Genomic DNA, 22189 nt, shown 5'->3' with positions numbered 1-22189 from the left:
GTTATAATGTATGATCAGTGAGAGCATCTCCATGAAGGGGCTCTTCAATCACACGGTACAAACACTACATCTCCTCTTAAATAGAATGTACACTGCCACAGCAACCAAATGTGGAGAGTGCCTGTGTCATTAGCCATGTTTCCATAACAGACCTCTTTTAAGTGATTACAGTCTTGGCATGCATTGTAACAATGCACATTATCATGTATTCACTGCTAGTAAAGCCGCAGTTTAAAGTTGTGAAATACACCCCCCCCCCCCCCCCCCCCAAAAAAAAATCTCTCTGCCTCCAGGAGGTTCAAATGGTTCAAATGGCTCTGAGCACTATGGGACTTAACATCTGTGGTCATCAGTCCCCTAGAACTTAGAACTACTTAAACCTAACTAACCTAAGGACATCACACACATCCATGCCCGAGGAAGGATTCGAACCTGCGACCGTAGCAGTCGCGCGGTTCCGGACTGAGCGCCTAGAACCGCTAGACCACCGCGGCCGGCAGGAGGTTTATAGTCTGCTGTAAAGTACAGTTTCCTGTTATGGATCTGGTAGTGTATCTGTGCACGGAGCAACTTGTCACACAGAGACCACAGCTACTGAGCGGCATTGCATGCCGGACCTTGGTGTGTACTCTGACTGCAGGGAAAGCAATAATGTATGACAGACAATCCTGAGTGCGAGGAAGTTTATAACTCAACAGGACATGGGGTTAGCAAATATTGGCAAACTAAGCATTACTCTACAAATTCTTTTAGAAGAAACTGTGTGTGTGTGTGTGTGTGTGTGTGTGTGTGTGTGTGTGTGTGTGTGTTTTGTGTTGTTGTTGTTGGGAAATAGGGGGGAGCGGTGGGGTTATATAAGAGAAATATTAAATTGGTGAGTTAAACAACAGCTGGTAAGTCAAATGTAAGGCTATATTCAGGGTAAATTTTGCAGAATGCCATGACAGTGTTATATTTCTACTGGGGATACTGTGTTCCAATGCATGATTTGACTTTGCTGGAAGGTCACTCAAGACTGCAGTTAAGTGTGTAAGCAGTGTCTATGAGTCAGAGCTATTGCCACTAATGTCTGGCCCAGTCGAACTATTGACTTCAAGTAATGTAACTCCCTCCCATCACAAATATTGGCATTTCATCTCATACATGTGTGAGTCTCCTGATGCCAACGCATCATCCATGCACTGTCTGGTGATGGAAAGTACAACAGTGCTACTGCAAAATCTGCCTTCCCATGTTCAGTTTGTTTCAAATTAATATAAAATTACTATTTAATGAAGTAGGAAAACAACAAATATTAAATGTGTGTACCACATCTCCAGGATGGTTGTTCCTGAAAAGGCCCACAATCAGATCTTCGGGTGGTCACTTACCCAAGAGAACTACATCAATCAAATCAAGATAAGAGGATGAAAATGGGAAGCATTTTTATTGAGGATTGCTGCAGGTAATGTGAAAACGATGAATAAGAAAGTTGGACAACATGAAGAGAGAAATAGAGAGACATTTTGTAAGTCTTGTAGGGCTTAGTGAGATTCAATGGGAAGGAGAATCTGAATGCTGAGAAGACAATTTATGAAGGATCAGAAAGGAAGGCAAATGGAGTTGGAGTTACATCAAAGAAACAGTTAAACATGAACATAGTTAGGGGTATTCAAATTAGTGACAGAGTGTTAACAGAGAAACTAAACAGTAACTTTGTGAATACATTGATTATTAAAGTCTACATGCCAACAAGAAATGCAAACAAAGAGGAAGTGGAAAAAGTATGTGAGCAGACTGGGGAAGTCTGTGAAGAAAATTGGAAAGGACAATTAACAACTGTAATGATGGGAGATTGGAATAGTATAGTGGAAAGAGAAGGAGTAATATAGTTGGAGACAATGGACTGGAAAAGACCAATGAAAGGAGTGGAAACCTAATAGGTTTAAGTAACATCAACAGGTAGCACCTGAAGAAGGCAACGAGTTACGTGGCCGAAATATTGTGCCAGAGCGACACAAACATCCGGCAGTAGACCCGATGATTCCACATGTCAAGATCTCGCCGGGAAAGCCTGAAGAGTTACATCAGAAGACTCTACGGGGAGGAGATGTACCTTAATATCAATAAGCTGGATAAGCTTCGACAGAGGAAGGGGAGGATGCTGAGTTCTCTGTTTACTTCTGCGATGCCGAGAGGGGGATGTAGTTCCTGTCTTCGCCAGGTTGAAGCATCATGTCAACACCAGAACGGCGAACAGAGACTGGGACCAGGTTGATGGTGTCCCTTGGTCCTTGGCTGAATGCACCATGAGGAAATCAACAGCATGTCAACAGGCCAAGTTTGAGCGCCTTAACAAGAAGGTACAACAGGATGGGTACGCACGGACAGTGGTCAACCTGAGCGACAAACAGCTCGATGAGGCAACCGCAAAAGCACTCAGCAAGGGCCTCAACTTTGCAGTGACTCCCAGAAGTATACCTGTTGCAGCCTTCATCAGTTTGGTTGAGCAGGTCGTCCACACACTACCTTCCAACATGTCTGAAGAGATCCGCAGGGAGACCTGCAGGGCACTCACCAGGACGAAGCCCCCCAAATCCAACATCTCGAGCGAGGAGAGGGTGGCCCTCAGGCAGCTATGGGAGGATGACAGCGTTGTAGTTCTGCCAGCTGATAAGGGTAACTCCACGGTCATCTTAAACAAGTTGGAGTATGATAGGAAGGTGCAACAACTTCTGGAAGACACTGCTTACAAACCACTAGATGGCGACCCCACTGCAAGATGGACAAGACGACCCGGAAGTTGCTGAAGGGGACAGGTCTACCTGAACAGGTCATCAAGAAGCTTCATCCCAAAGCACCTGTACCACCCAGACTCTACGGACTTCCCAAGATCCACAAGGAGGGGGTCCCTCTTCGACCTATTGTCAGTAACATCGGTGCAGCGACATACCCCACTGCACAATACCTGCAGAAGATATTGGCACCATATGTGGGCAAAGGTGCACACCACATTTGGAACTCGGAGGACTTCCTACAACCGCTAAGGCAGCTACACACCATGGACTCTGACATCATGGTCAGTTTCGATGTGGTGTCGCTCTTCACACGAGTGCCACTCACCGATTCACTCAAGATCATTGGAGAGAAGTTCGATGGTGCCCTGCTCTACCTGTTAAGCATGTACTGACCTCAACATATTTTCTTTACAGGGGTCAATTTTATGAGCAAACGGAAGGAGTGGCAATGGGCAGCCCTTTATCACCAGTGGTAGCCAACCTTTTCATGGAAAGGTACGAAGAGGAGCCACTTGCATCAGCCACTTACCAACCCAAGTGCTTTCTTAGGTATGTCGATGACACTTTTGTCATTTGGTCCCATGGTAGGGAGAAGCTAGATGACTTTTTGGAACATCTAAATTCATTCCACCCAAGTATAAAATTTACTATGTATCAAGAGAAGGATGGACAGCTCCCATTCTTGGATGTCCTGGTCAAGAGGAAGGCAGATGGCACTCTGGGGCACAGTGTGTATCGTAAGCCCAACCACACTGACTTATACCTTCAAGCCAATAGCTGCCACCACCCCGCACAGAAAAACGGAGTCTTGAAAACATTAGTTTACAGGGCTCGGGCTCTGTCAGATACGGAAAGTCTGGCCACAGAGATAGAACATCTACAGCTGGTGTTCAGCAGAAATGGATACTCTTCCACAGACATCCAAAGGGCACTTCGTGCTACCAGCCAACCACAGAGTACAGAAGAGGAGCCAGAGAAGGCGAAGAAGGTGGCATACCTGCCATATGCTGGACCTATTTCTGCAAAGATCAGCAGAATTCTCCCAAAATACGATATAAAGAGTATCTTCTGTCCACCCTCCAAAATTGGGACAATGCTAGGGAGTGTGAAGGACGACCTGGGGCTACGTAAACCAGGCATTTACAACATCCCGTGCCAGTGTGGAAAATCATACATTGGACAGACAACCAGGACAGTGGACGTCAGGTGCAAAGAACACCAGAGGCACACCAGACTCGGACAGGCAACCAAATCTGCCATAGCAGAGCACTGTCTGGAGCTCGGTCACTCGATGGACTATAACAACACCAAAATTGTGACACAGACTCCAAGATTTTGGGACAGTGTCATAAAGGAGGCCATCGAGATGAAGGTCACAGGCAACCTAATAAACCGAGACAGCGGTTACCAGCTCAGCTCGGCATGGAGTCCGGCTCTGGAGCTTATCAAGGACCAACGAAAGGAACCAAGAAACTCCTCAAGAAGTAGTTACACCGCAGCAGGAGCAGCGCCAGGCGGGTGCGGACCGCGAACGGAACGCCCGACAAACGACGGGCCTCAGACAGCTGCCACAGATGGAGACCAAGTCGGGCGCGGACGTCCGAGGGAGCACCAGGGAAGAGACAACACCTTACAAGCAGTGCCAGGCGGGCGCGGACCGCGAACGGAGCGCCCGACAGGAGATGGGCCTCAGACAGCTACCACAACTGCAGATGGTGGATTAGGCCGGCCCGGACGTCTGTGGGAGTACCATGGAAGTGCCACCACCTCAGGAGCAGCGCCTAGCGGGCGCAGACCACGAACGGAACGCCAAACGTGGGTCCGGCCCCAGACAGCTGCCACGACCACAGATGGTGGACGAGCCGGGCGCGGGCATCCGTGGGAGCACCAGGGAAGGGCCAAAACCTCAGGAGCAGCACCAGGCGGGCGCGGCCCGCGAACAGAACACCCGACACAAGACGGGACTCAGACAGCTGAGAATGATTGGAGAACGAATAATGGAAATCAACCAGGAGGTGTGTATTTGGCTCATCGAGTGGGAAGAGGCTTTAAATAGAGTAATTGGAGAATTATGCTGAGAGTTTTAAAAGATGTCCCTGGTAAGATATAAAGTTAATAAAGGAGATGTATAGAAAGCAAAAAGTAACAGAGACAGAAGAGACAAGCACTGCAAGGATCCTCACTAACACCAATGCTATTCAACATACATATATGAAGAAAATTGATAGTTAAGTCCACAGAGGAGGCAAAAAGCATTGTAGTTGGAGGATAAATGATAAATATTATAAAATACGTGTCTAATCAAGCAGTACTGGCAGAATCAGAAAAGAAGCTACAGAAGAAGTTGAAGAGTATTCCTAGAAGTGACAAGGAAGATGAAATGAGGATAAATAAAGGAAAGACAAAGTGATGACAATAAGCAAGAAGGGAGCTCCAGTTAACATATTCCTACACAGAAAAAAGATAGAACAAGTAAAATCCTGGGAAGTTTAATGGCATGCAATGGAAGCCGTACAGAAGAAATGAGGAGGAGGATACCTATGGGAAAGAGAACATCTAAAACATGAAACACTATCATCATCTAAAAGAATTCCAGTGTAGCTGAGAAAAAGATTTGCTAGATGTTATGTCTGTATTGCAGTGATATACAGCAGTGAATCACGTACAGTTAAAAAGAAATAGGAAAGATACTGAAAAAGTTTTGAAATGTTGCCACGGAGAAGAATGCTGAAAGTGAAGTGGACTGACGGACTTAAGAATGAAGACGTAATGAAGAAAACATGGAAAGGACGAAGATTATCAGAAGTGATCAAAAAGGAGAGAAAAGTCTTGGCTTGAGCATGTACTGCTTAGGAATTGTGTGCAACAAAGACTTACAGAGGGAAAAAATGGAAGAATTGAGAGGAAGAGGTTGGAAGAGAATCAGCCTAATGTTTGACATCAGAAGAGGATGAACACACAAACATTTGAAGGAAGATGCTCAGAACAGGACACGATGAAGAGTCTCCAGTTGATTGGTTGGTTTGTTGGGGGAAGCAGACCAGACAGCGAGGTCATCGGTCTCATCAGATTAGGGAAGGACGGGGAAGGAAGTCGGCCGTGCCCTTTGAAAGGAACCATCCCGGCATTTGCCTGGAGCGATTTAGGGAAATCACGGAAAACCTAAATCAGGGTGGCCGGACGCGGGATTGAACCGTCGTCCTCCCGAATGCGAGTCCAGTGTCTAACCACTGCGCCACCTCCCTCGGTGTCTCCAGTTGAGAACTGCTGTGAGATTGATACAAAGAAGAAGAAGAAGAAGAAGAAGAAGAAGAAGAAGAAGAAGAAGAAGACCATGTCCAAGCGCAGCTGAGCCGTATTAAGGGTGTTCTAGGTTAAGGTGGAATAGCCATGGGTGGAGAGTAGAAGTGGATGAAGATCATGCACTTTCCTCCATGACTGGTCTGCAAACTGAAGAGTGAAAAGGTGTTTCATCACTCCTCTACCCCACATCATCACAAGAAGCAATTGCAGGGTGTTTCAAAAAGTCATACCAATCCTCCACAGCACGCCTTATGAATCATTGGTGGTGCATTGTGCCAACAAGTCTGGTGATGTTCATGCCTAATTTGTCATAGCAAGGAGAAGAAGTGCAGCTTCAAGTCTCTTTGTACTAGGAGAATCTCCTATTTTCCAAAAAAGGGTACGATGATGACATTGTTGAATGTGTGCATTTCAAAGAGGAAGTAGATGAAGGTGAAGCACCGAAACCCAATGCAACTAAATCAGATGTAGACACAGTGGACAAATTAGGCAGGACCTACATTACAACCTTTATGACAAGAAAATGAGCCATTGTAATTTTTTTTACATTAGTTTGGACATTAGTGTCCTCAACAGTTTCATAATTTGGTTGTACTTAAATCACGATTGGGAGAAAGGAACGAACTACGAAAGAAGAATTTCTTCTCGGTCAGGGAACATCTCTAGTACAGAAAACAGAAGTTAGCGCAGTCTTCCTCCTTTTCCTTCAGCACAAGTGCAAACAGGGACAAAACATGGACAGTGCCCTCTATATGAATGTTCTGTCAACAGAGAACAGCCAGAAAAGGTCAGAAGATAGTTTTCCTTTGCCTGTAAACAGGATACAGTGTTGCACTGTTTTAAAGGTAAGGATGTTTGAGATAAATGCCAAAGACAACATCTGAAGTGCTTACACACAGTTTTCCTTTTTTCAATTCAGTGATGCTTCTTTCATGCCTGTTCATTAAAATACATGAAATACTACCAATATACCCCATGTAAATTACTTGGGGTCAATATGACCAAGTGGTACTCAATGAAAAGTGAACAGTGCTTGTCGTGGGGATGTTGCCTTTCCCAGAAGAATGCTGCAGCTGCTGTACAAGATGACTAAGGATCTATGTCCCCTATACAAGTGCAAAACAGTGTGCACAGGATTATGTAGAGTCTGTACGTATGTTTTTCTTGCATTAGTATTGTTAGTAACTCTTATCTGCACTCCATGTAGTGATAACACTTCATAAACACCCCTGGACACTGCATCACCAGTGATTCATACAGCGCACTGCCAAGGGTTGGTATAACTTGTTAAACACCCTGTAGTTGCTTCTTGGAAGGTAGTGGGGTAGATAAGACTGGGGAAACACCTGCTCACTCTTCAGTTTTCAGCCCTAGGACAGAGGAAAGTGCATGACCACAGTCCGCTGACTTAAGAGGAGTTAGAACAGAAAAACAAATTTTTTCCACATTTTTTGTTTTTTATCTCATTATAAAATTTGCAACTTTCCAAATAAAATGATGTATATATATGTATCAATTATAAACTCACAAGGCAAGGTGTTTTTTTTTTTTTTTTTTTTAATATAATTTACGTCGGTTGAAAATGTTAAAATTTTTATGTGCATTACCTCCAGATCTAACAAAATCATGAATTTTTTATATACAAGGCTGTGGATTGCTGTGTTATAAAGGTTAAATTATGTGTTTGTATTGTTAGCACTGTCAAAAACAGTATCATATTATTTCATAATATAAACATGTGTTGTATGTTGAAGTGCTAATGTTTTTCTGAGGAAAAGTGATGAATAGGTTAGTAAATCCCTCAAAAAGTAAAGTATGATGCCAAAACGAAGTGTTTTTAAGACACGTGGGTTTCAAGGTAATACATTTCCGAATAACATGTGTTCAACATGTGGCGTGTGAAGTTACAGACAATGAAATATGGGCAAACTCGTCAGTATCTAGACAAACACCCATTACTGCTTCGAAGATTAAAATAAAACTTTGTGATACGTAGTTTTCTCAAAACAAAAGTGATGTAAATGGTAGATTAGGTTATATTCTGATAGATTTACACAACCTAACAAGGGTGTTAGGTGAATGAGTGTGTTGTAAAATATGTTGAGGAGCAGTTAGTTTACATGAAGACAGTGAGGTAACAAATGGACTAGCCAGGAAACTTATCATTAATTGTGCCACTTGTAAATACACTCATTCATTTTGGAATTCTGATAAGCATAAAGATAATTATTTTGAAGTAAATGTTATGTGGTTTTATGGACTGAGAGCTATTGGCAAAGGACACACTGCAGCAGAAACAATGTGTGCCGTAATGAATATGCCATGCCCACTTTGTAAAATCGACAAGTATGTAGGATTTATTGGAGCTGCTGTGGAATCTGTTGCATGTGAGTCAATGAAGGGTGCTGCAAACAAAGCTGTTGAAATAAATGATAGTATGACTGCCATATCAGTAGCTTTTTATGGCACTTGGCAGAAGCGCAGCTACGGTTCTACGAATTCTGTTGCTTACGATGACCACTGTGGATACTGGAAAGGTAATAGATTTCCAGATTTTAACCAAACATTGTTATAAGTGTAAATCAGGGAATACAGAAGGGCATATCTTACCAAAAAATGTTTTTCTTGGAATGAAGACACTAAAGTGGGGGGGGGGGGGGGGGTCAGTGATGCTGTTATTGCTTTTAACGATGGCAACATTGGTAGGGTGAAAGTGCTACAGCATATGAGAATTAATCCTGGAGCAAACTGCGTGAGAGAACTTGAACGAATGGACAAGATTCACATTGATAAAGCAGAATATGCAAGCACAGCTGGCCACTAAGGACTCCAGAAAGAGGAAAAGAAGAAGAAAACTCGGAATAAGATCAAGATGATGATATACGGTGTGGTGTATGGTGTTTCTGAGTGACTAAAAATAAAAAAAATTAAGCATATATTAAATGAGTTACAGTCTTTTGAAACTTCAGAAGCCATTCCTGAAAATTTACATTTTCTGTTGCATTTTTCCCTAAATCTCAGAAACCACTACGAGTAGAGTATTCAAATTTTCTGGGAGTAATAACATACATATGCTAAGTCTACCAAACTAAAAGAAGAACATAATGTTATGTATAAATAAAATTATTTAGGATAACGTAAAAAACACATACAAAATTTTAAACGTATAATTAAAAAATTGTATTTCCGAAAGCAGTGGCTGAAATGCAATTATTGTAGTTCAGTAGAATATACAGTTTAATGTCCTGTAAAAGTTTCATGTCAATGGTTACAGTGGTTCCTGAAATACAGGGAAGCCAAGTCACTAAATTTAACATTGTCGGGATAGGGTGTTCCAACTCGCTTTAAATACCTCCACCCTCAGCCCCTAAGCCTTCTTACACCCCCAGAACGCAATTTATCTCGTAATATGGTTCTAATGCACTTAGAAATGGTTCACATTTTAACATTTGTTCTTAATCCATTTTGTTTAACAGTAAACAGTATTTTTTTTATAACAATAAAACACTATTTTTAGTAATCTGCAGTTTTTCCATCCCAGCCAATGTAGTAACCATTAGCCCTAGAGACACAACTGTATAGGATCTTTTTTTTTAATTTTGAACTGGAACACGTTTTCACTAGAAGCACCAGTTCTCAAGAAAAACGAAAACAAGTAACACTTATTCCCCCCCACCCACCCGCCCAATCATACTCCACCAGTGAAGATTTTCAGTGTGTGTTCATGACACTCCCTCCAATCACTGTAAAAATATTTGCAACTATATCATTTTTGCCACTATTTGGTCTTCATTACTTGGGCTATAGTATAGGGAAGTGGGAAAGGAAACTGACTGTATCTCTTTCAAACAGACCACAATCCGTAATGATTTATGGAAACTATGGAAAATATACACCTGTGATGCAAATTCCATGCCATAACCATTGTGCTCCAAATATTGACAGATAATTTGTATGTCTTTTCCTTACTAGATTACACATACTCCATAAAAAGTAAATGAAACCTGTTACTGCAAAACCTGTTCAGATCATGGGGGAAAGATTCTAGTAACAATGTTTGAAAAGAAAGAGTAGATGATGATTATGATGATGATGTAAGGCATTCAGGGTCTACCTTTTTGTACCACTGTTTACTTTTTGGCCTTTATTTTCATGATCTGAGACCAAATACCACTAATTCAGCTGAACTACAAAGAAACTCTTTATAATGTTCACCATTGTTTCTTGTAAGAAGGTAGTCAATAATGTATGTTACACCTAATAAAAATAAATACATCTTCCCGAAACACATTTATTTTTCTCTTTGAAATGTTGGGGAAAAAAAGAAAGAAGAGGAAGAAGAAGAATGAGGAGGAAAAGGGGGGGGGGGGGGGGGGGGGAAGACAGACCATACTCCATCCTTTCATTTTATAATTTTGTTCCATTACAATTCCACATTATGCCAGTCTCAGACCTATGTATCATATGGAAACAGGAACACTGCTGAAAGTTTTAATGTATTCAATACATTCCTTATTTTGGGGAACTGTTGACTAAAAGACAAACAGATGCATGTCCTATTTTAGTCTAAGGTTTGGCTTTATTTCCTGATGACTTTGATTCGCCTGTTGACTTCAGGTGGTTTCAAAGGCATTGAAATGAATGAATATAGTTCCATTTTTACTTTGTAATATGCCTTCCCCATCAAGAGTGGGAGAATTGTTAACACAACACAGGTGAAATATTTTCAAATATGAAAAGCACAATAGCTTTTAATTGCTTTTTATGTGTCCAAGTCCTCAATAATCTTAATTTGTGGTACTTGACAACACTGATCAATTAATTTAAAAATAATGTTGCAGCTCATTAGCTATGTGTTTTCCAAAGTTAGTGTCTGGGCTCTTTGAGTACACAATTGTTGATCTGGCATGACTGGTATTATAGTAATGGGCATACGGCAATGCATCGGAGAACCTTTTGGAACACAGCATATAAAATGCATTAATGAAAAATTTTTAACACTGCTGTACAATTGGTATATGAGGCACAAATGAAAGTTTTACTGTGAGAAGAATAGTCTGACATCTAATCTCTGACTGAGAAGTACTAAATGATATTTACCAGTGACTGAACATAATGCATGAACACTGCTCCTACATCACGGAGTTGTAGAAAGCAAAATGCTCTCCTTCCTGGTAAGTCTAACCAACCAATATCACAATAAAATTACCCCAGAATATGTGTATTTATAATTAAATACAGTATTCACAATACTATAGAAATCCTAAATAGTTTTCCTTTGTAATATATTGTTTCTAATCCCAAATAGAAAAGGTTTTTATAGTTTTATTTAGCACATATTGTTATTGTTATCATCATCATCATCATCATCATCATCATCATCATAACAACAATATATTAACATTATGACAATATCTTTGTGAGTAGGCTCCACCCGAAGGTCAGAAAGGGGAACTACAGAGTAATTATAATTAAAGTTCAACTTTCAAATGGCTGTAGAAATAACACCACTGGTCAGAATGATGTCAAATTGCAAACAGAATGTTATCAGAGAAGGGGGGAAACGTATGGCAGATGAAAAATAAATAGTTACAAAACTTAGCAATAGATGGCACTGTAAGCATCATAATTTAATAATGATTGACTAAAAACGACAAATGAATCATACAACAACGCCTAAGGCGTACGTTTGACATTGAACAAAGTGAACTGTTCAATGTGCACGGGTGCACAGGTGTGATACTGTTAGTTATGTAAGCCCATCCAACACAGCAAGGTCATATCACATTGGATGAGAAAAATCAGTTTTTAATTGTCCTGAGGCCAAAAACCACATAAAGCATTAATCAAAATCAAATTCAATTATTAATTTCCATGTGACTGGCGCAAAACATGTTCAGTATGTCCACTATTTTCTGCAACAAGTTGAAATTGAGAAACAGCATGTTCCACAACTGATCGAAGTGTTTCCGGGGTCACGTTCAGAATGTGTTGCGCAATGTGTGACTTCAATGCAGCTAAGACTTCAATGCAGCAATCAGAACACTAAACACAACATGTTTCAGATAGCCTCACAGCCAGGAGTCACATGGATTAAGATCAGGTGATCAGGACGACCAGGCTGTAGGGAAATGGTAGCTGATAATTCTAGCATTTCTGAAATGGTGCTTCAGCAACTGCTTAACTGGATTTGCAATGTGTGGAGGTGCGCCATCTTGCATAAAAATGACCCCATCCACACATCCACGCTGTTGGAGAGCTGGAATTATGTAGTTGCACAAAAGACACTCATAGAACTTACCAGTGATGGTACAGGTAACAGGACCGGAAGCACCTGTCTATTCGAAAAAATATGGCCCTATGATAAATGATGCCGTAAACCTGCACCACACAGTGACCTTTCAGGATGAAGTGGTACTGGTTGATTTGCGTGTGGCTTTTCCGTTGCCCATATTCGACAGTTCTGTGTATTGACATGTCCTGTCAGATGGAAGTGGGCTTCGTCTGTCCACAAAATCTTCCACGACCAATCATTGTCCACTTCAATGTGAGCAAATTCTAAAGCAAAGGTGTGCATGGGTGATTTTGAAAGGATAGCAAAGAAGGATTTTACACACAGTTCTCACAGATATTTCCAATGTACGGGCAGTTCTCCGTGCATTACATGTTTGCACACCACCACTCGTCTCCTCCTGTGGCCACTGCTTTCACTCATGTTGAACCAGTTCATTTCCTCCCTCTACCAGGGTGCACACCAAAAGAACCCAAATTCTGAATTCATTTTCTCCAGACCCACGGCAGTCATCGGACCAACGACTTTTTTCCAACCCTTCTGTGCCATTAACTTCTGCAGAGCAACGTGTGCACAGTCATCATTCTTGTAATACAGCTTTACAAGCAGAGCGTGATCCTGCATTGAGACAGTCATGGCGCATGTCGCAGATGCGCAAGGAGGAAAAGCCGTGTACCCGGCGTGTTTAGACCAACTTTAATGGGTCGTGCGCATGACAGGTGTTTTCATTTATGTATTCTGACACATACAGTGCCATCTATTGATCAATTTTCACACTCTTTCTTTTTTTTTTATCTTCTGCCATTCGTTTTCCTCCTCCTCCGATAACATTCCGTTGCAATTTGATATGATTCTGACCAGAGGGTGTTATTTCTACAGTGTTTGGAAGTTTAATTTTAATTATAATTACCCTGTATTTTCCCTACAAGGATGTCATTTTCATTACACCAAACAGTGGAGCTGCATGCCCACAGGAAAAAGAGTTGCTGTAGTTTCCCCCTGCTTCCAGGCATTCACAGATCAACAGGAAAACTTCTGTGAAGTTTGGAAGGTAGGAGACACGAGATACTGACTGAAGTATAGCTGTAAGGATGGGTTGTGAGTTGTGCTTGGATAGCTCAGTTAGAAGAGCACTTGCCCACAAAAGGCTAAGGTCCCAAATTCGAGTCTTGGTCCAGCACACAGTTTTAATCCGCCAGAAAGTTTCGTATCAGTGGACACTTCTGCCAACATTTATGTCCCAACTATTCTTGTGGTTAGATCAGAACCTCTGTCTACTTTAAATGCAGCAATTAACACCTGTACTTCATCACATTTTCCAAACTAGCAAGCTGCCGTCTCCCTTCCCCCCCCCCCCCCCCCCCCAACCCAAATTATGCATGCAGTTCTTGTCCGATATGGTGATTCTTGTCCAATATGGCGAAAGCCTTCCCAAATGTTACACTCGTAAAATGGATTTGCCCTATCTGCTATACAAACAATTCTCCTGTACCATGAACTGCCATTTCCCAGCTGTTTTCTACATCACTGTCAACAACCAAGAAAGATTTCTCCTCATTCTGTGCCATCTCACTGACTTTAACAGCTCAATTAATACTCCACTGGGATTTAGACTAATTCTTTGTCCTCTAAAGGGATCGGTATTCTGATACAAATCTTTCCTACAGGTTACAAAAAAATGGTTCAAATGGCTCTGAGCACTATGGGACTCAACTGCTGAGGTCATTAGTCCCCTAGAACTTAGAACTAGTTAAACCTAACTAACCTAAAGACATCACAAACATCCATGCCCGAGGCAGGATTCGAACCTCCGACCGTAGTGGTCTTGCAGTTCCAGACTGCAGCGCCTTTAACCGCACGGCCACTTCGGCCGGCTACAGGTTACAAAGTGCTATTCAGTCATCTACGCAATCTCAAATATTCATTCATCCTAAACTATAACTGATATGAGTATCATGCTCCGTAAGTCATACCTCTCTGCCAATAAAACATGCAACCAATGCATACTTCTGTATCCATCTTGTGAACGTCAAGTATTACCTCACGATTATTACAGGAACTTGCAAAACAGTCACCTGTCTGCACTGTGGTGAATACCCAGTTGCAAAGCACAGTGGTGTTGACGTAACAGTTGTTTGCAGTAACTACTATATAACTCACACCATACAGTTGTAACAGCCCCATTGCTAAGCTGTCATGCATTTTTTTTGTCATTTTATATATGCAGTAATGTAAATGCAGTTCTGGAACACTGAGCACTACCCATCACTCAATTACCAACATGGCCAAAGACTTTTAGTTCTTCAAGTTTAACCTGGGAGATTTTCTGTACCATTTTGTATTGAACTTAAGGTAAATTGCATCAATCGTTATCCAAAACTGCAAGAGATGTTCTTGTTCTGCTATTATTTTGTGAACTTATGAACAATTAACTCTGTCACCTGTGGTGTCAACTGCACAGTAAATACACCTGCTGCATGATTTTGCAAACTGTTTTCTGGCACAGTGGCAGTATATAAAGCAGACAACAATCACTAGGGCTTTATACAAGATCACAGTTGACAGCTGTTGTCTCACTACTTCTAATAGCCACCTGTGTACTGCCTAAACATCAGGGCTAGTGAAATTTGGCAGCTCGACATGAGACAACATGTAGCTGAATCGGCCACAAATGGCAGCTCACTGCAGCTGTTGCCAAATAAAAAGGGAAACAGAGAGGGGGGGGGGGGGGGGGTGCAGATGGAGTACAAAGTAAGAATTTTCAGACAACTATTTATAACTACTAACATCCGCGTCATGCTAAGTATAGTCATGGTACCACCATACTACTGAAAGTCATAACTGCTCAAACTTTAAGCAAAAGAACAATACCTACCTCATGGGAACTAGTTTTTAGGGAAAAAAGTAAACTTAATAGTACATTTTTGTGTTCAAGCTCCCTCCCCCCGTGAGTTTCTTATTTATATTGCAAATTTCCCAAATATGTCCTCTACAGATTCCATGGGGAAAATTATAATTTCAGGGGAGACAAGGAGATTTGGGAAATCAAAGATAACCTAAATCTGGATATACACACAGGTATTTGGAACACTTTGCTGTCGAGAAGGAAATCAATAATAGAACTGTCAACACCAACCATTTCCTAAATACAAATACGTGGCTTGTGAAAATAGACAAAGCCCAGAACAAGTCAGACAGTTAATAAACAGCAGCTTTGCTATTAAGATCGATTTTCTTCAGCATTTAGAAACTGCAATATGTGACATGCCGAAAATATTCATACTTTATCAAGTGCAATGCCTTATTCAGTACACGAGATTACTTAATTTCTGAAAACAAGTGATTCCATTTCAATGAGACAACTGTTATGCTGTATCAACATAGACAGCATGTGTAACTCTCAAGAGTTTCACCTTTTTCCAGAATATCAAGAGATGTTAACACACAGATGTAGGGACTCATTGTTTAAGACAAATTTATTTTCTGGTTTCATTCAGACAACTAAAATTGAGAATTAACGCGAAATGTTTATAAATAATGGACATGTTAGTATGCAACAGGTATAAATCAGTGCGGCTTGTTCTCAGATGCTGGGAAATCTATGATAGTCACTGATGGAATAATGTAAGATGAACGGAATGTGCCTTCAACTGAGGGATGTTCTTAATTCTGATTGCACACACAAACCTCTCATTAATTACAGACGCTTGTCTGATACTGTACACCATATTTACTCAATTATGAGGGTTTCCCCCCCCCCCCCCCCCCCCCCCACACCAAATTGTCAATTGAAAAATATGTGGCTGTCTTATATTCGCTGATTAAAATATTGCTACAGTGTTCAATGTTTTTACATTGTTTAACAGATTAATATAGGGGCTGTCTTACATTTACAGATGAAGCTTTTGCTATTAATGTTTTGTACAAATTTATTTTGAAGAATTCCAAAGGATGGGGCTTAGCACACAATGATTTCACTTGAATAGTCTCAAGGTTTCCCAATACACCGAAACACTCCCCACACAGTATCGACATTGCTCGAACAATCACGTGACATTTGACGCGTGGCACTAGTGCAAGGGATATGCAAGAAACTATGAACTAGCCACTACAACAATCTAATGTTCTGCTTAAAAAGTGACCATTTTGTGACACACAAGAGGAAATATCATTAAATCCTGTCAACTTGGAAAATTTTGGGGTATCTGAACAGACCTGCAATAAAAGTTCTTGTACATATAGGGATACCGTACACAAACATTTATGGTGCTTTTTAAGTAAAGGTTACATTCAAAGGCAAAAAGCTTGTCCTTCAAAACCCATTACTTGATTCTGAACCCAAATATAAATTCTATTTGGTTATGGGAAACTGTTATGATTCACCAAGTGGGTTACAAATGAGAAATTTAGTTGCTGTTCACTTATTACAATACTAGATGAAAAATATCACCAATTTTTAATCGGCTTCAGAACATGATTGTGACATTAATATCAAAAGAGAATGAAAATTAAATGAGAATTAAAGGTCTAACAAATAAAATATATCACATTAAACTGACTGCAACTGTTATCATAAGAATAAATTACAGGGAAAAATAATCATTGTGGAGATGGCACCAACAGATGTCACTAGATAGCGGGAAGAGTAGAAGATCGAGAACTGGACTGAACCATGACTGCAATCTTTTATTCATATATATTAGTTGCTGTTGTTACATATGACCTGCACCCTGGAAGATATTGCTGTCCGTGTTTCACTTCTGCTCAAGAACACCATTACAGAATGGTTGGAGGGGGAACAGTGACATCAGCTTGATAATAAATGAAAAGCACCAGTTTGCTTTTGTTCTACAATATTGTAGAACAAAAGCAAACTGGTGCTTTTCATTTATTATTATAATGTTGTTCTACCAAGAACCGATGGAATATTCTGTTAATATGACATCAGCTTGGCTGAGAACTACACTGAGTGCAAGGAGGAGTGGTGAGTGGGCAGCAAATTTTGTTCTGCTGCTAATCATGGTTATATGTTTCTGCAGAAGATCACAAAAGTATAAATTGGGGCCAGTTGCACAGTAATGTATGCTCAACAGCAATGCTGTCAATGCCTACCGTGAGGTATGACGCGAACAACGGGGTGTGTCAGCTGCTGGTTCTACATAGCCAATGAGAGAGCAGTGGGCAGACGATATATTTGGAAGCAAGAGACATTGTAACATTCTCATATCAGTATAGAAGAGAAATCCGCTGTGTGTTCAGAGAAAAATAACTGTTTTCTTCAAGTTCCGCCATAACGATGACCTCAGAAATTGCAACATATTCTTGGAGATATACCCAAATATTTGGGCCAACAAAGATATAAGTTTCACAGCTGTCTTGTTATGATTATAATGATGATGATTAAAAATACAGATACCACACAACTGTCTTAAGTATTGTAAAAAAGGTAGTGAAAATATAAATTAATGTAAACAATTTCTTTTTGTTTATTTTATTTCTCCCTGTGCTATCAAAATGTTGACAATGAATAAATGGCACAAGTGTAGAACAGATGAAATGTTATCTTTTTAGGTAGATACCTTATATCAATGAAAGTTTGGAATTTTGACCAACAGAATATGTTAAGAAATAAATTTTTCCTCAAAGAGCCACACAAAACAAAAAAAGTGTGAGGAAACTGGAAGAGGGGGGGGGGGGGGGGTGTCATGTTCAGGTAAATACAGTACTGTATATTCTAAACACCGTTTTGAAGACGACATGTTACTTCCATACATTAAGTAGTGCACAAGCTAGACGCAATGGACCAAAGTGTTGTATCTGTACCCTATGTAATACGTATATATCCAGAACATACAACATGTAAAATGCCTCCATTACATACAAAAAAAATTTCTATTTTTAGTTAAGTTTAGTGAAACTGAATTATGTTTCACATAATGACCATAATTCCACTTACCTACGGGAACTCTGCCGAGCTTCACTGTCTGCATCATACATTCCTTTCCTCAGAGCTTGTTGTAGGTTTGCAACCTGTTTTTCAAGTGTATGAGCAGGCCAATGACGAAGAATTAATTCAAGAAACTCACAACATGCTCGTCGGATTTCCCTAGATTTTGATTCCATATTTGATATTATCGCTGGTATCAGTCTGTGCGAGTGAGTGTACCTTATGAGAAAGCGTACTGTTACTAGGCCAGCAGTTGCTATTACCTGTGAATGAATAAATGATATATAATTGTTAGGTACTCGGAAAGTAATAAAATGGATGCTTAGGAACACTCTAGTGAGAAGAAGACTTCTTTGTAAGTTCTACTGATGAGTACATGCTGTCTCCCCTTGCAATTTCATACTATCAGCACAGATTTAATTTTTAATAAAGTATCCAGTCCCGCCCTATTAATGTTATCCAACATTACAGGCTGTTAATATCTTCTATCAAAATCTCAACCCTTACTAATGTGTACTTTTAATGCTATGATTTGTAGTAACTGTACTAAAAAGATGAGTTACAAATGTCTTTTTTTGGAAATAGCTCTTCCATAGTTACAATGTTTATTTTGACAGCAATAGTTTCAAGCCCACTAGCCATTATTTAGCACTCATGCACATTGCCGCCAGACTAGCAGCCATCGTACTGTTCAGCACATGCCCACGCGCCCGTGGCCCCCCCCCCCCCCCCCCACACACACACACATATACACACAGAGAGAGAGAGAGAGAGAGAGAGAGAGAGAGAGGGGGGGGGGGGGGACTGATGAGTCTCCTAAGTAATATGATTAAAGCTTGTCTGGCTTCAATGAGCACGAACACTTAACAACAGGGTTGCAGCCTTCAAACTAGTAGTTACGAAATAACACCAATTCCAATAAGGCAGTAGCTTTGATAAACATTAAGATGAGTTTGGGAAAGATAGGGAACAAGGATGGGTCACAAAGAATCCAGTTTAAGAGAGACTATAAGGACCGTGCACTAACCAATTGCATCATTGGGACATGGACTGGCCAGTTTTTATCACCCCCCCCCCTTTCCACATTTCTGTAAATCATTTGACTATTACTTCAACTCTCATCCTAAAAGAATGCTAAAACATAGTCTTTCCACAAAAGTATTAATACGACTAGGTGCAGCATCTCTTGAAGATTGCAACTGGTCGTAATTATTTCTGTAATTTATTTTTTAATATACTGGATTAAAAACGAAGCAACTTCTCTAAACCGCATATTCCAAAAACACACAACTGGAAACAACAACAACAACATCCATAATGTTATAAATTCTTACACAACACTACATTACTGCTACAAATATAAACGATACACACTAAACAAAGTTTCATTTACCATCATTTAACATTGCCTCCAAATAAAAAAGGTGACAATACAACAAATATATTATGAAATCATAGTGATGTGACTGACAGCCTTCTCTTGCTGATTTCTTCCTTCGTAGTGAGAAATCTACTACTATATGGACAGAAGGCGAGCATGGTAAATCATTCTCCTTATGTGAATCACATGGAATGATTCATGTGATATCACATACGGATACCACCCAAGGGTGTCGCGAAGTTGGCAACACAATTGCAAATTTCCGTTAGACGCCGACAGTGGTCACGCAAAATCTGGTGGACCCAATGGTGTGCACCCACTGAGATCATGCCGCCAGCAACTCTGCACCACTTGTGACCTCTGTTGCCACAAAATATGACAGGTGGCAGCAGCCACTGAACCCACTTGCTCTTGGAGCCTCATTGTTATGACACCATCAATCATTTTGAGTACAGTGAGCCTCATCCTAGTTGTTATTGTATGAGATGGACCTCTTAATTCTTGCTGCCTTATTTGTAATGAGTCTATGTACACTTTGAGAAATACAAGTTAAGTAAATCTTCTGATTACTGTGTTAACTTGTTTGCTAATCATTTATGTTCCTGTCCAGCTTTCCTATGATGACAGTTGCCGTAACACACTGTAGTCCACATCTCCTTACTATTATGTATGAACTCGTGCACAACAATACAAAATCAGAAAAGGTATGGGGCATGGGTACTAATTGTCATCACTGATATTTAATTTGTAAACTGAAGCTGCTAGTAAGGAAACAAAGGACCATCTTGTCGTGGGGGAAAAATCAGCTCCTTTGGGTTTTCGGGACAGCTATAATATCCACACAAACAAAATCAAAACTACTTGGACATACTAGGTAGCTAAATGTTAAACACAGGAAATTCCAAAGAAGAAGTTGGTTTATGAAATTTCTACTTATATTACATGCTTTTCTTGTTATACTTGTCAAGAATCTTAATATTTAAATAGTTATCCACATGAGGTCAACATACCTTAGCTGAATTTGGAATCAGATTAATTAGATTGCCAAGAATAATTTCTGCAAAGTGGTCAAACTTTGAGCCTAGCTGTCGAGACATAAAAGCTATTGTGCAGCACGCTTCTCTCACAACCTGTGACCTGTAACATTCATAATGATGTTATAGTAAGATATCATTTCTAACACATAATTAAAGCATAGCTTGCACAGGATAGAGTAGCATGGAGAGCTGCATCAAACCAGTCTCAGAACTGAAGACCACAACAACAACAACAACAACAACAATTAAAGCATTTGCAGGATCTCAAACCTGTAGTAGCAATGTTTAAATATTGAAATGTGTGATATATTTCTACCGACATGTAATAACAGACTGTGTATTGTACCAAAAACATATTGGTACAACAAACTAGGACTGCAGAGTCTGTGACATAATTCCTAAATACATGTGAAGGATTGAGTTCCTCTTGACACAAATGGCGTCTTGTACACCAAAAAAATTTCTGAATCTATGCTGAACACAGACTGTACAGATACTTAACAGTTCCTATCTTGTTAATAAAAATTCATGAAATTTAGAAAACTGTAACTGCCGTTTTTTACTATGACCTCTTTCTCTGAGATTCCCTGAAGCAGGCCAAATACAATGTACAGGTTTCAAACAATACCAGTCCATATTATCATGCCAGTAATGCTACTGCACATTCGCACAAGTAGGGAAGCCATGTAATTAACACATTTACCTTAGCACTTATATTTTAAAATATTGAAGGAAGAGAATACTTAAATAAATCAATTATGTGCAATTTTTAATAATAATAATAATAATAATAATAATAATAACTGTCTTCATGTAACTCATTGAAGTCATTTCTATTTAAAATTAAATTACTAGAAAGAATGTGCTGAACACATGTTGATTAACTATAAATCGGTCATTTCTCACCTATCACCACCTGGATATAATCATGACATACAGGATATACAATTTGTCAATTTTACCGGGTATGCTATTTGTTAATTTTACCAGATCTAATTTGTCAATTTTGCATGCATAATACATCTACAATCCATTTCAGTGCATAAGGAACTATACATCTTAGATCCATTCTTCTAATTTCTAATAGTGTTCTTATTTCATCTCACTTGGTTTTCATGCAGTGCATAAACCAAGAGAGTGCACTCTAATTTGTCAACTACCAAGGCCTAGCTCTAATTTCTTCATTTTCTTGAAACAAATAGATGCTGACGTCCTTCAGAGATTTTAGTATGCTTTAACCAAAACACTTCCCTAGTACTTATTAGGAACATTGTCTCCAAAATGCCAATTTTTTTGACATTATTATTATTATTATTATTATTATTATTATTTTTTTTTTTTTTTTTTTTCATTCAGGCCCACACGGAGACATGTTGGATGGCACCTAAGAGCCGGCGCTCAGCAGATGCTACCAAGTGGCAGCTGCACCAGATGCAAAAATCGTCAACGTAC

At 40.1% G+C, this 22189-nt stretch overlaps 1 protein-coding gene across 19 annotated transcripts in view; it reads right to left on the bottom strand.

Annotated features, from left to right (window-relative positions):
• Positions 1 to 22189, bottom strand: part of LOC126183635 (CLIP-associating protein 1-B-like) — a 764859-nt gene that overhangs the window by 650144 nt on the left and 92526 nt on the right. For all 19 annotated transcript variants that reach the window (XM_049925777.1, XM_049925772.1, XM_049925761.1 and 16 more), the window contains 2 exons: positions 20711 to 20837; positions 18329 to 18582 (listed from right to left, as the gene is read on the bottom strand). In XM_049925777.1, coding sequence (XP_049781734.1) covers positions 18329 to 18582; positions 20711 to 20837 — 381 coding nt within the window. The remainder of the gene's footprint in view (positions 1 to 18328; positions 18583 to 20710; positions 20838 to 22189) is intronic.

Source organism: Schistocerca cancellata, chromosome 4, assembly GCF_023864275.1.
Source record: "Schistocerca cancellata isolate TAMUIC-IGC-003103 chromosome 4, iqSchCanc2.1, whole genome shotgun sequence".
NCBI lineage: Eukaryota > Metazoa > Arthropoda > Insecta > Orthoptera > Acrididae > Schistocerca > Schistocerca cancellata.
Note: the sequence above shows the minus strand (reverse complement) of the source record. Positions and strands in the feature narration are given on the sequence as shown.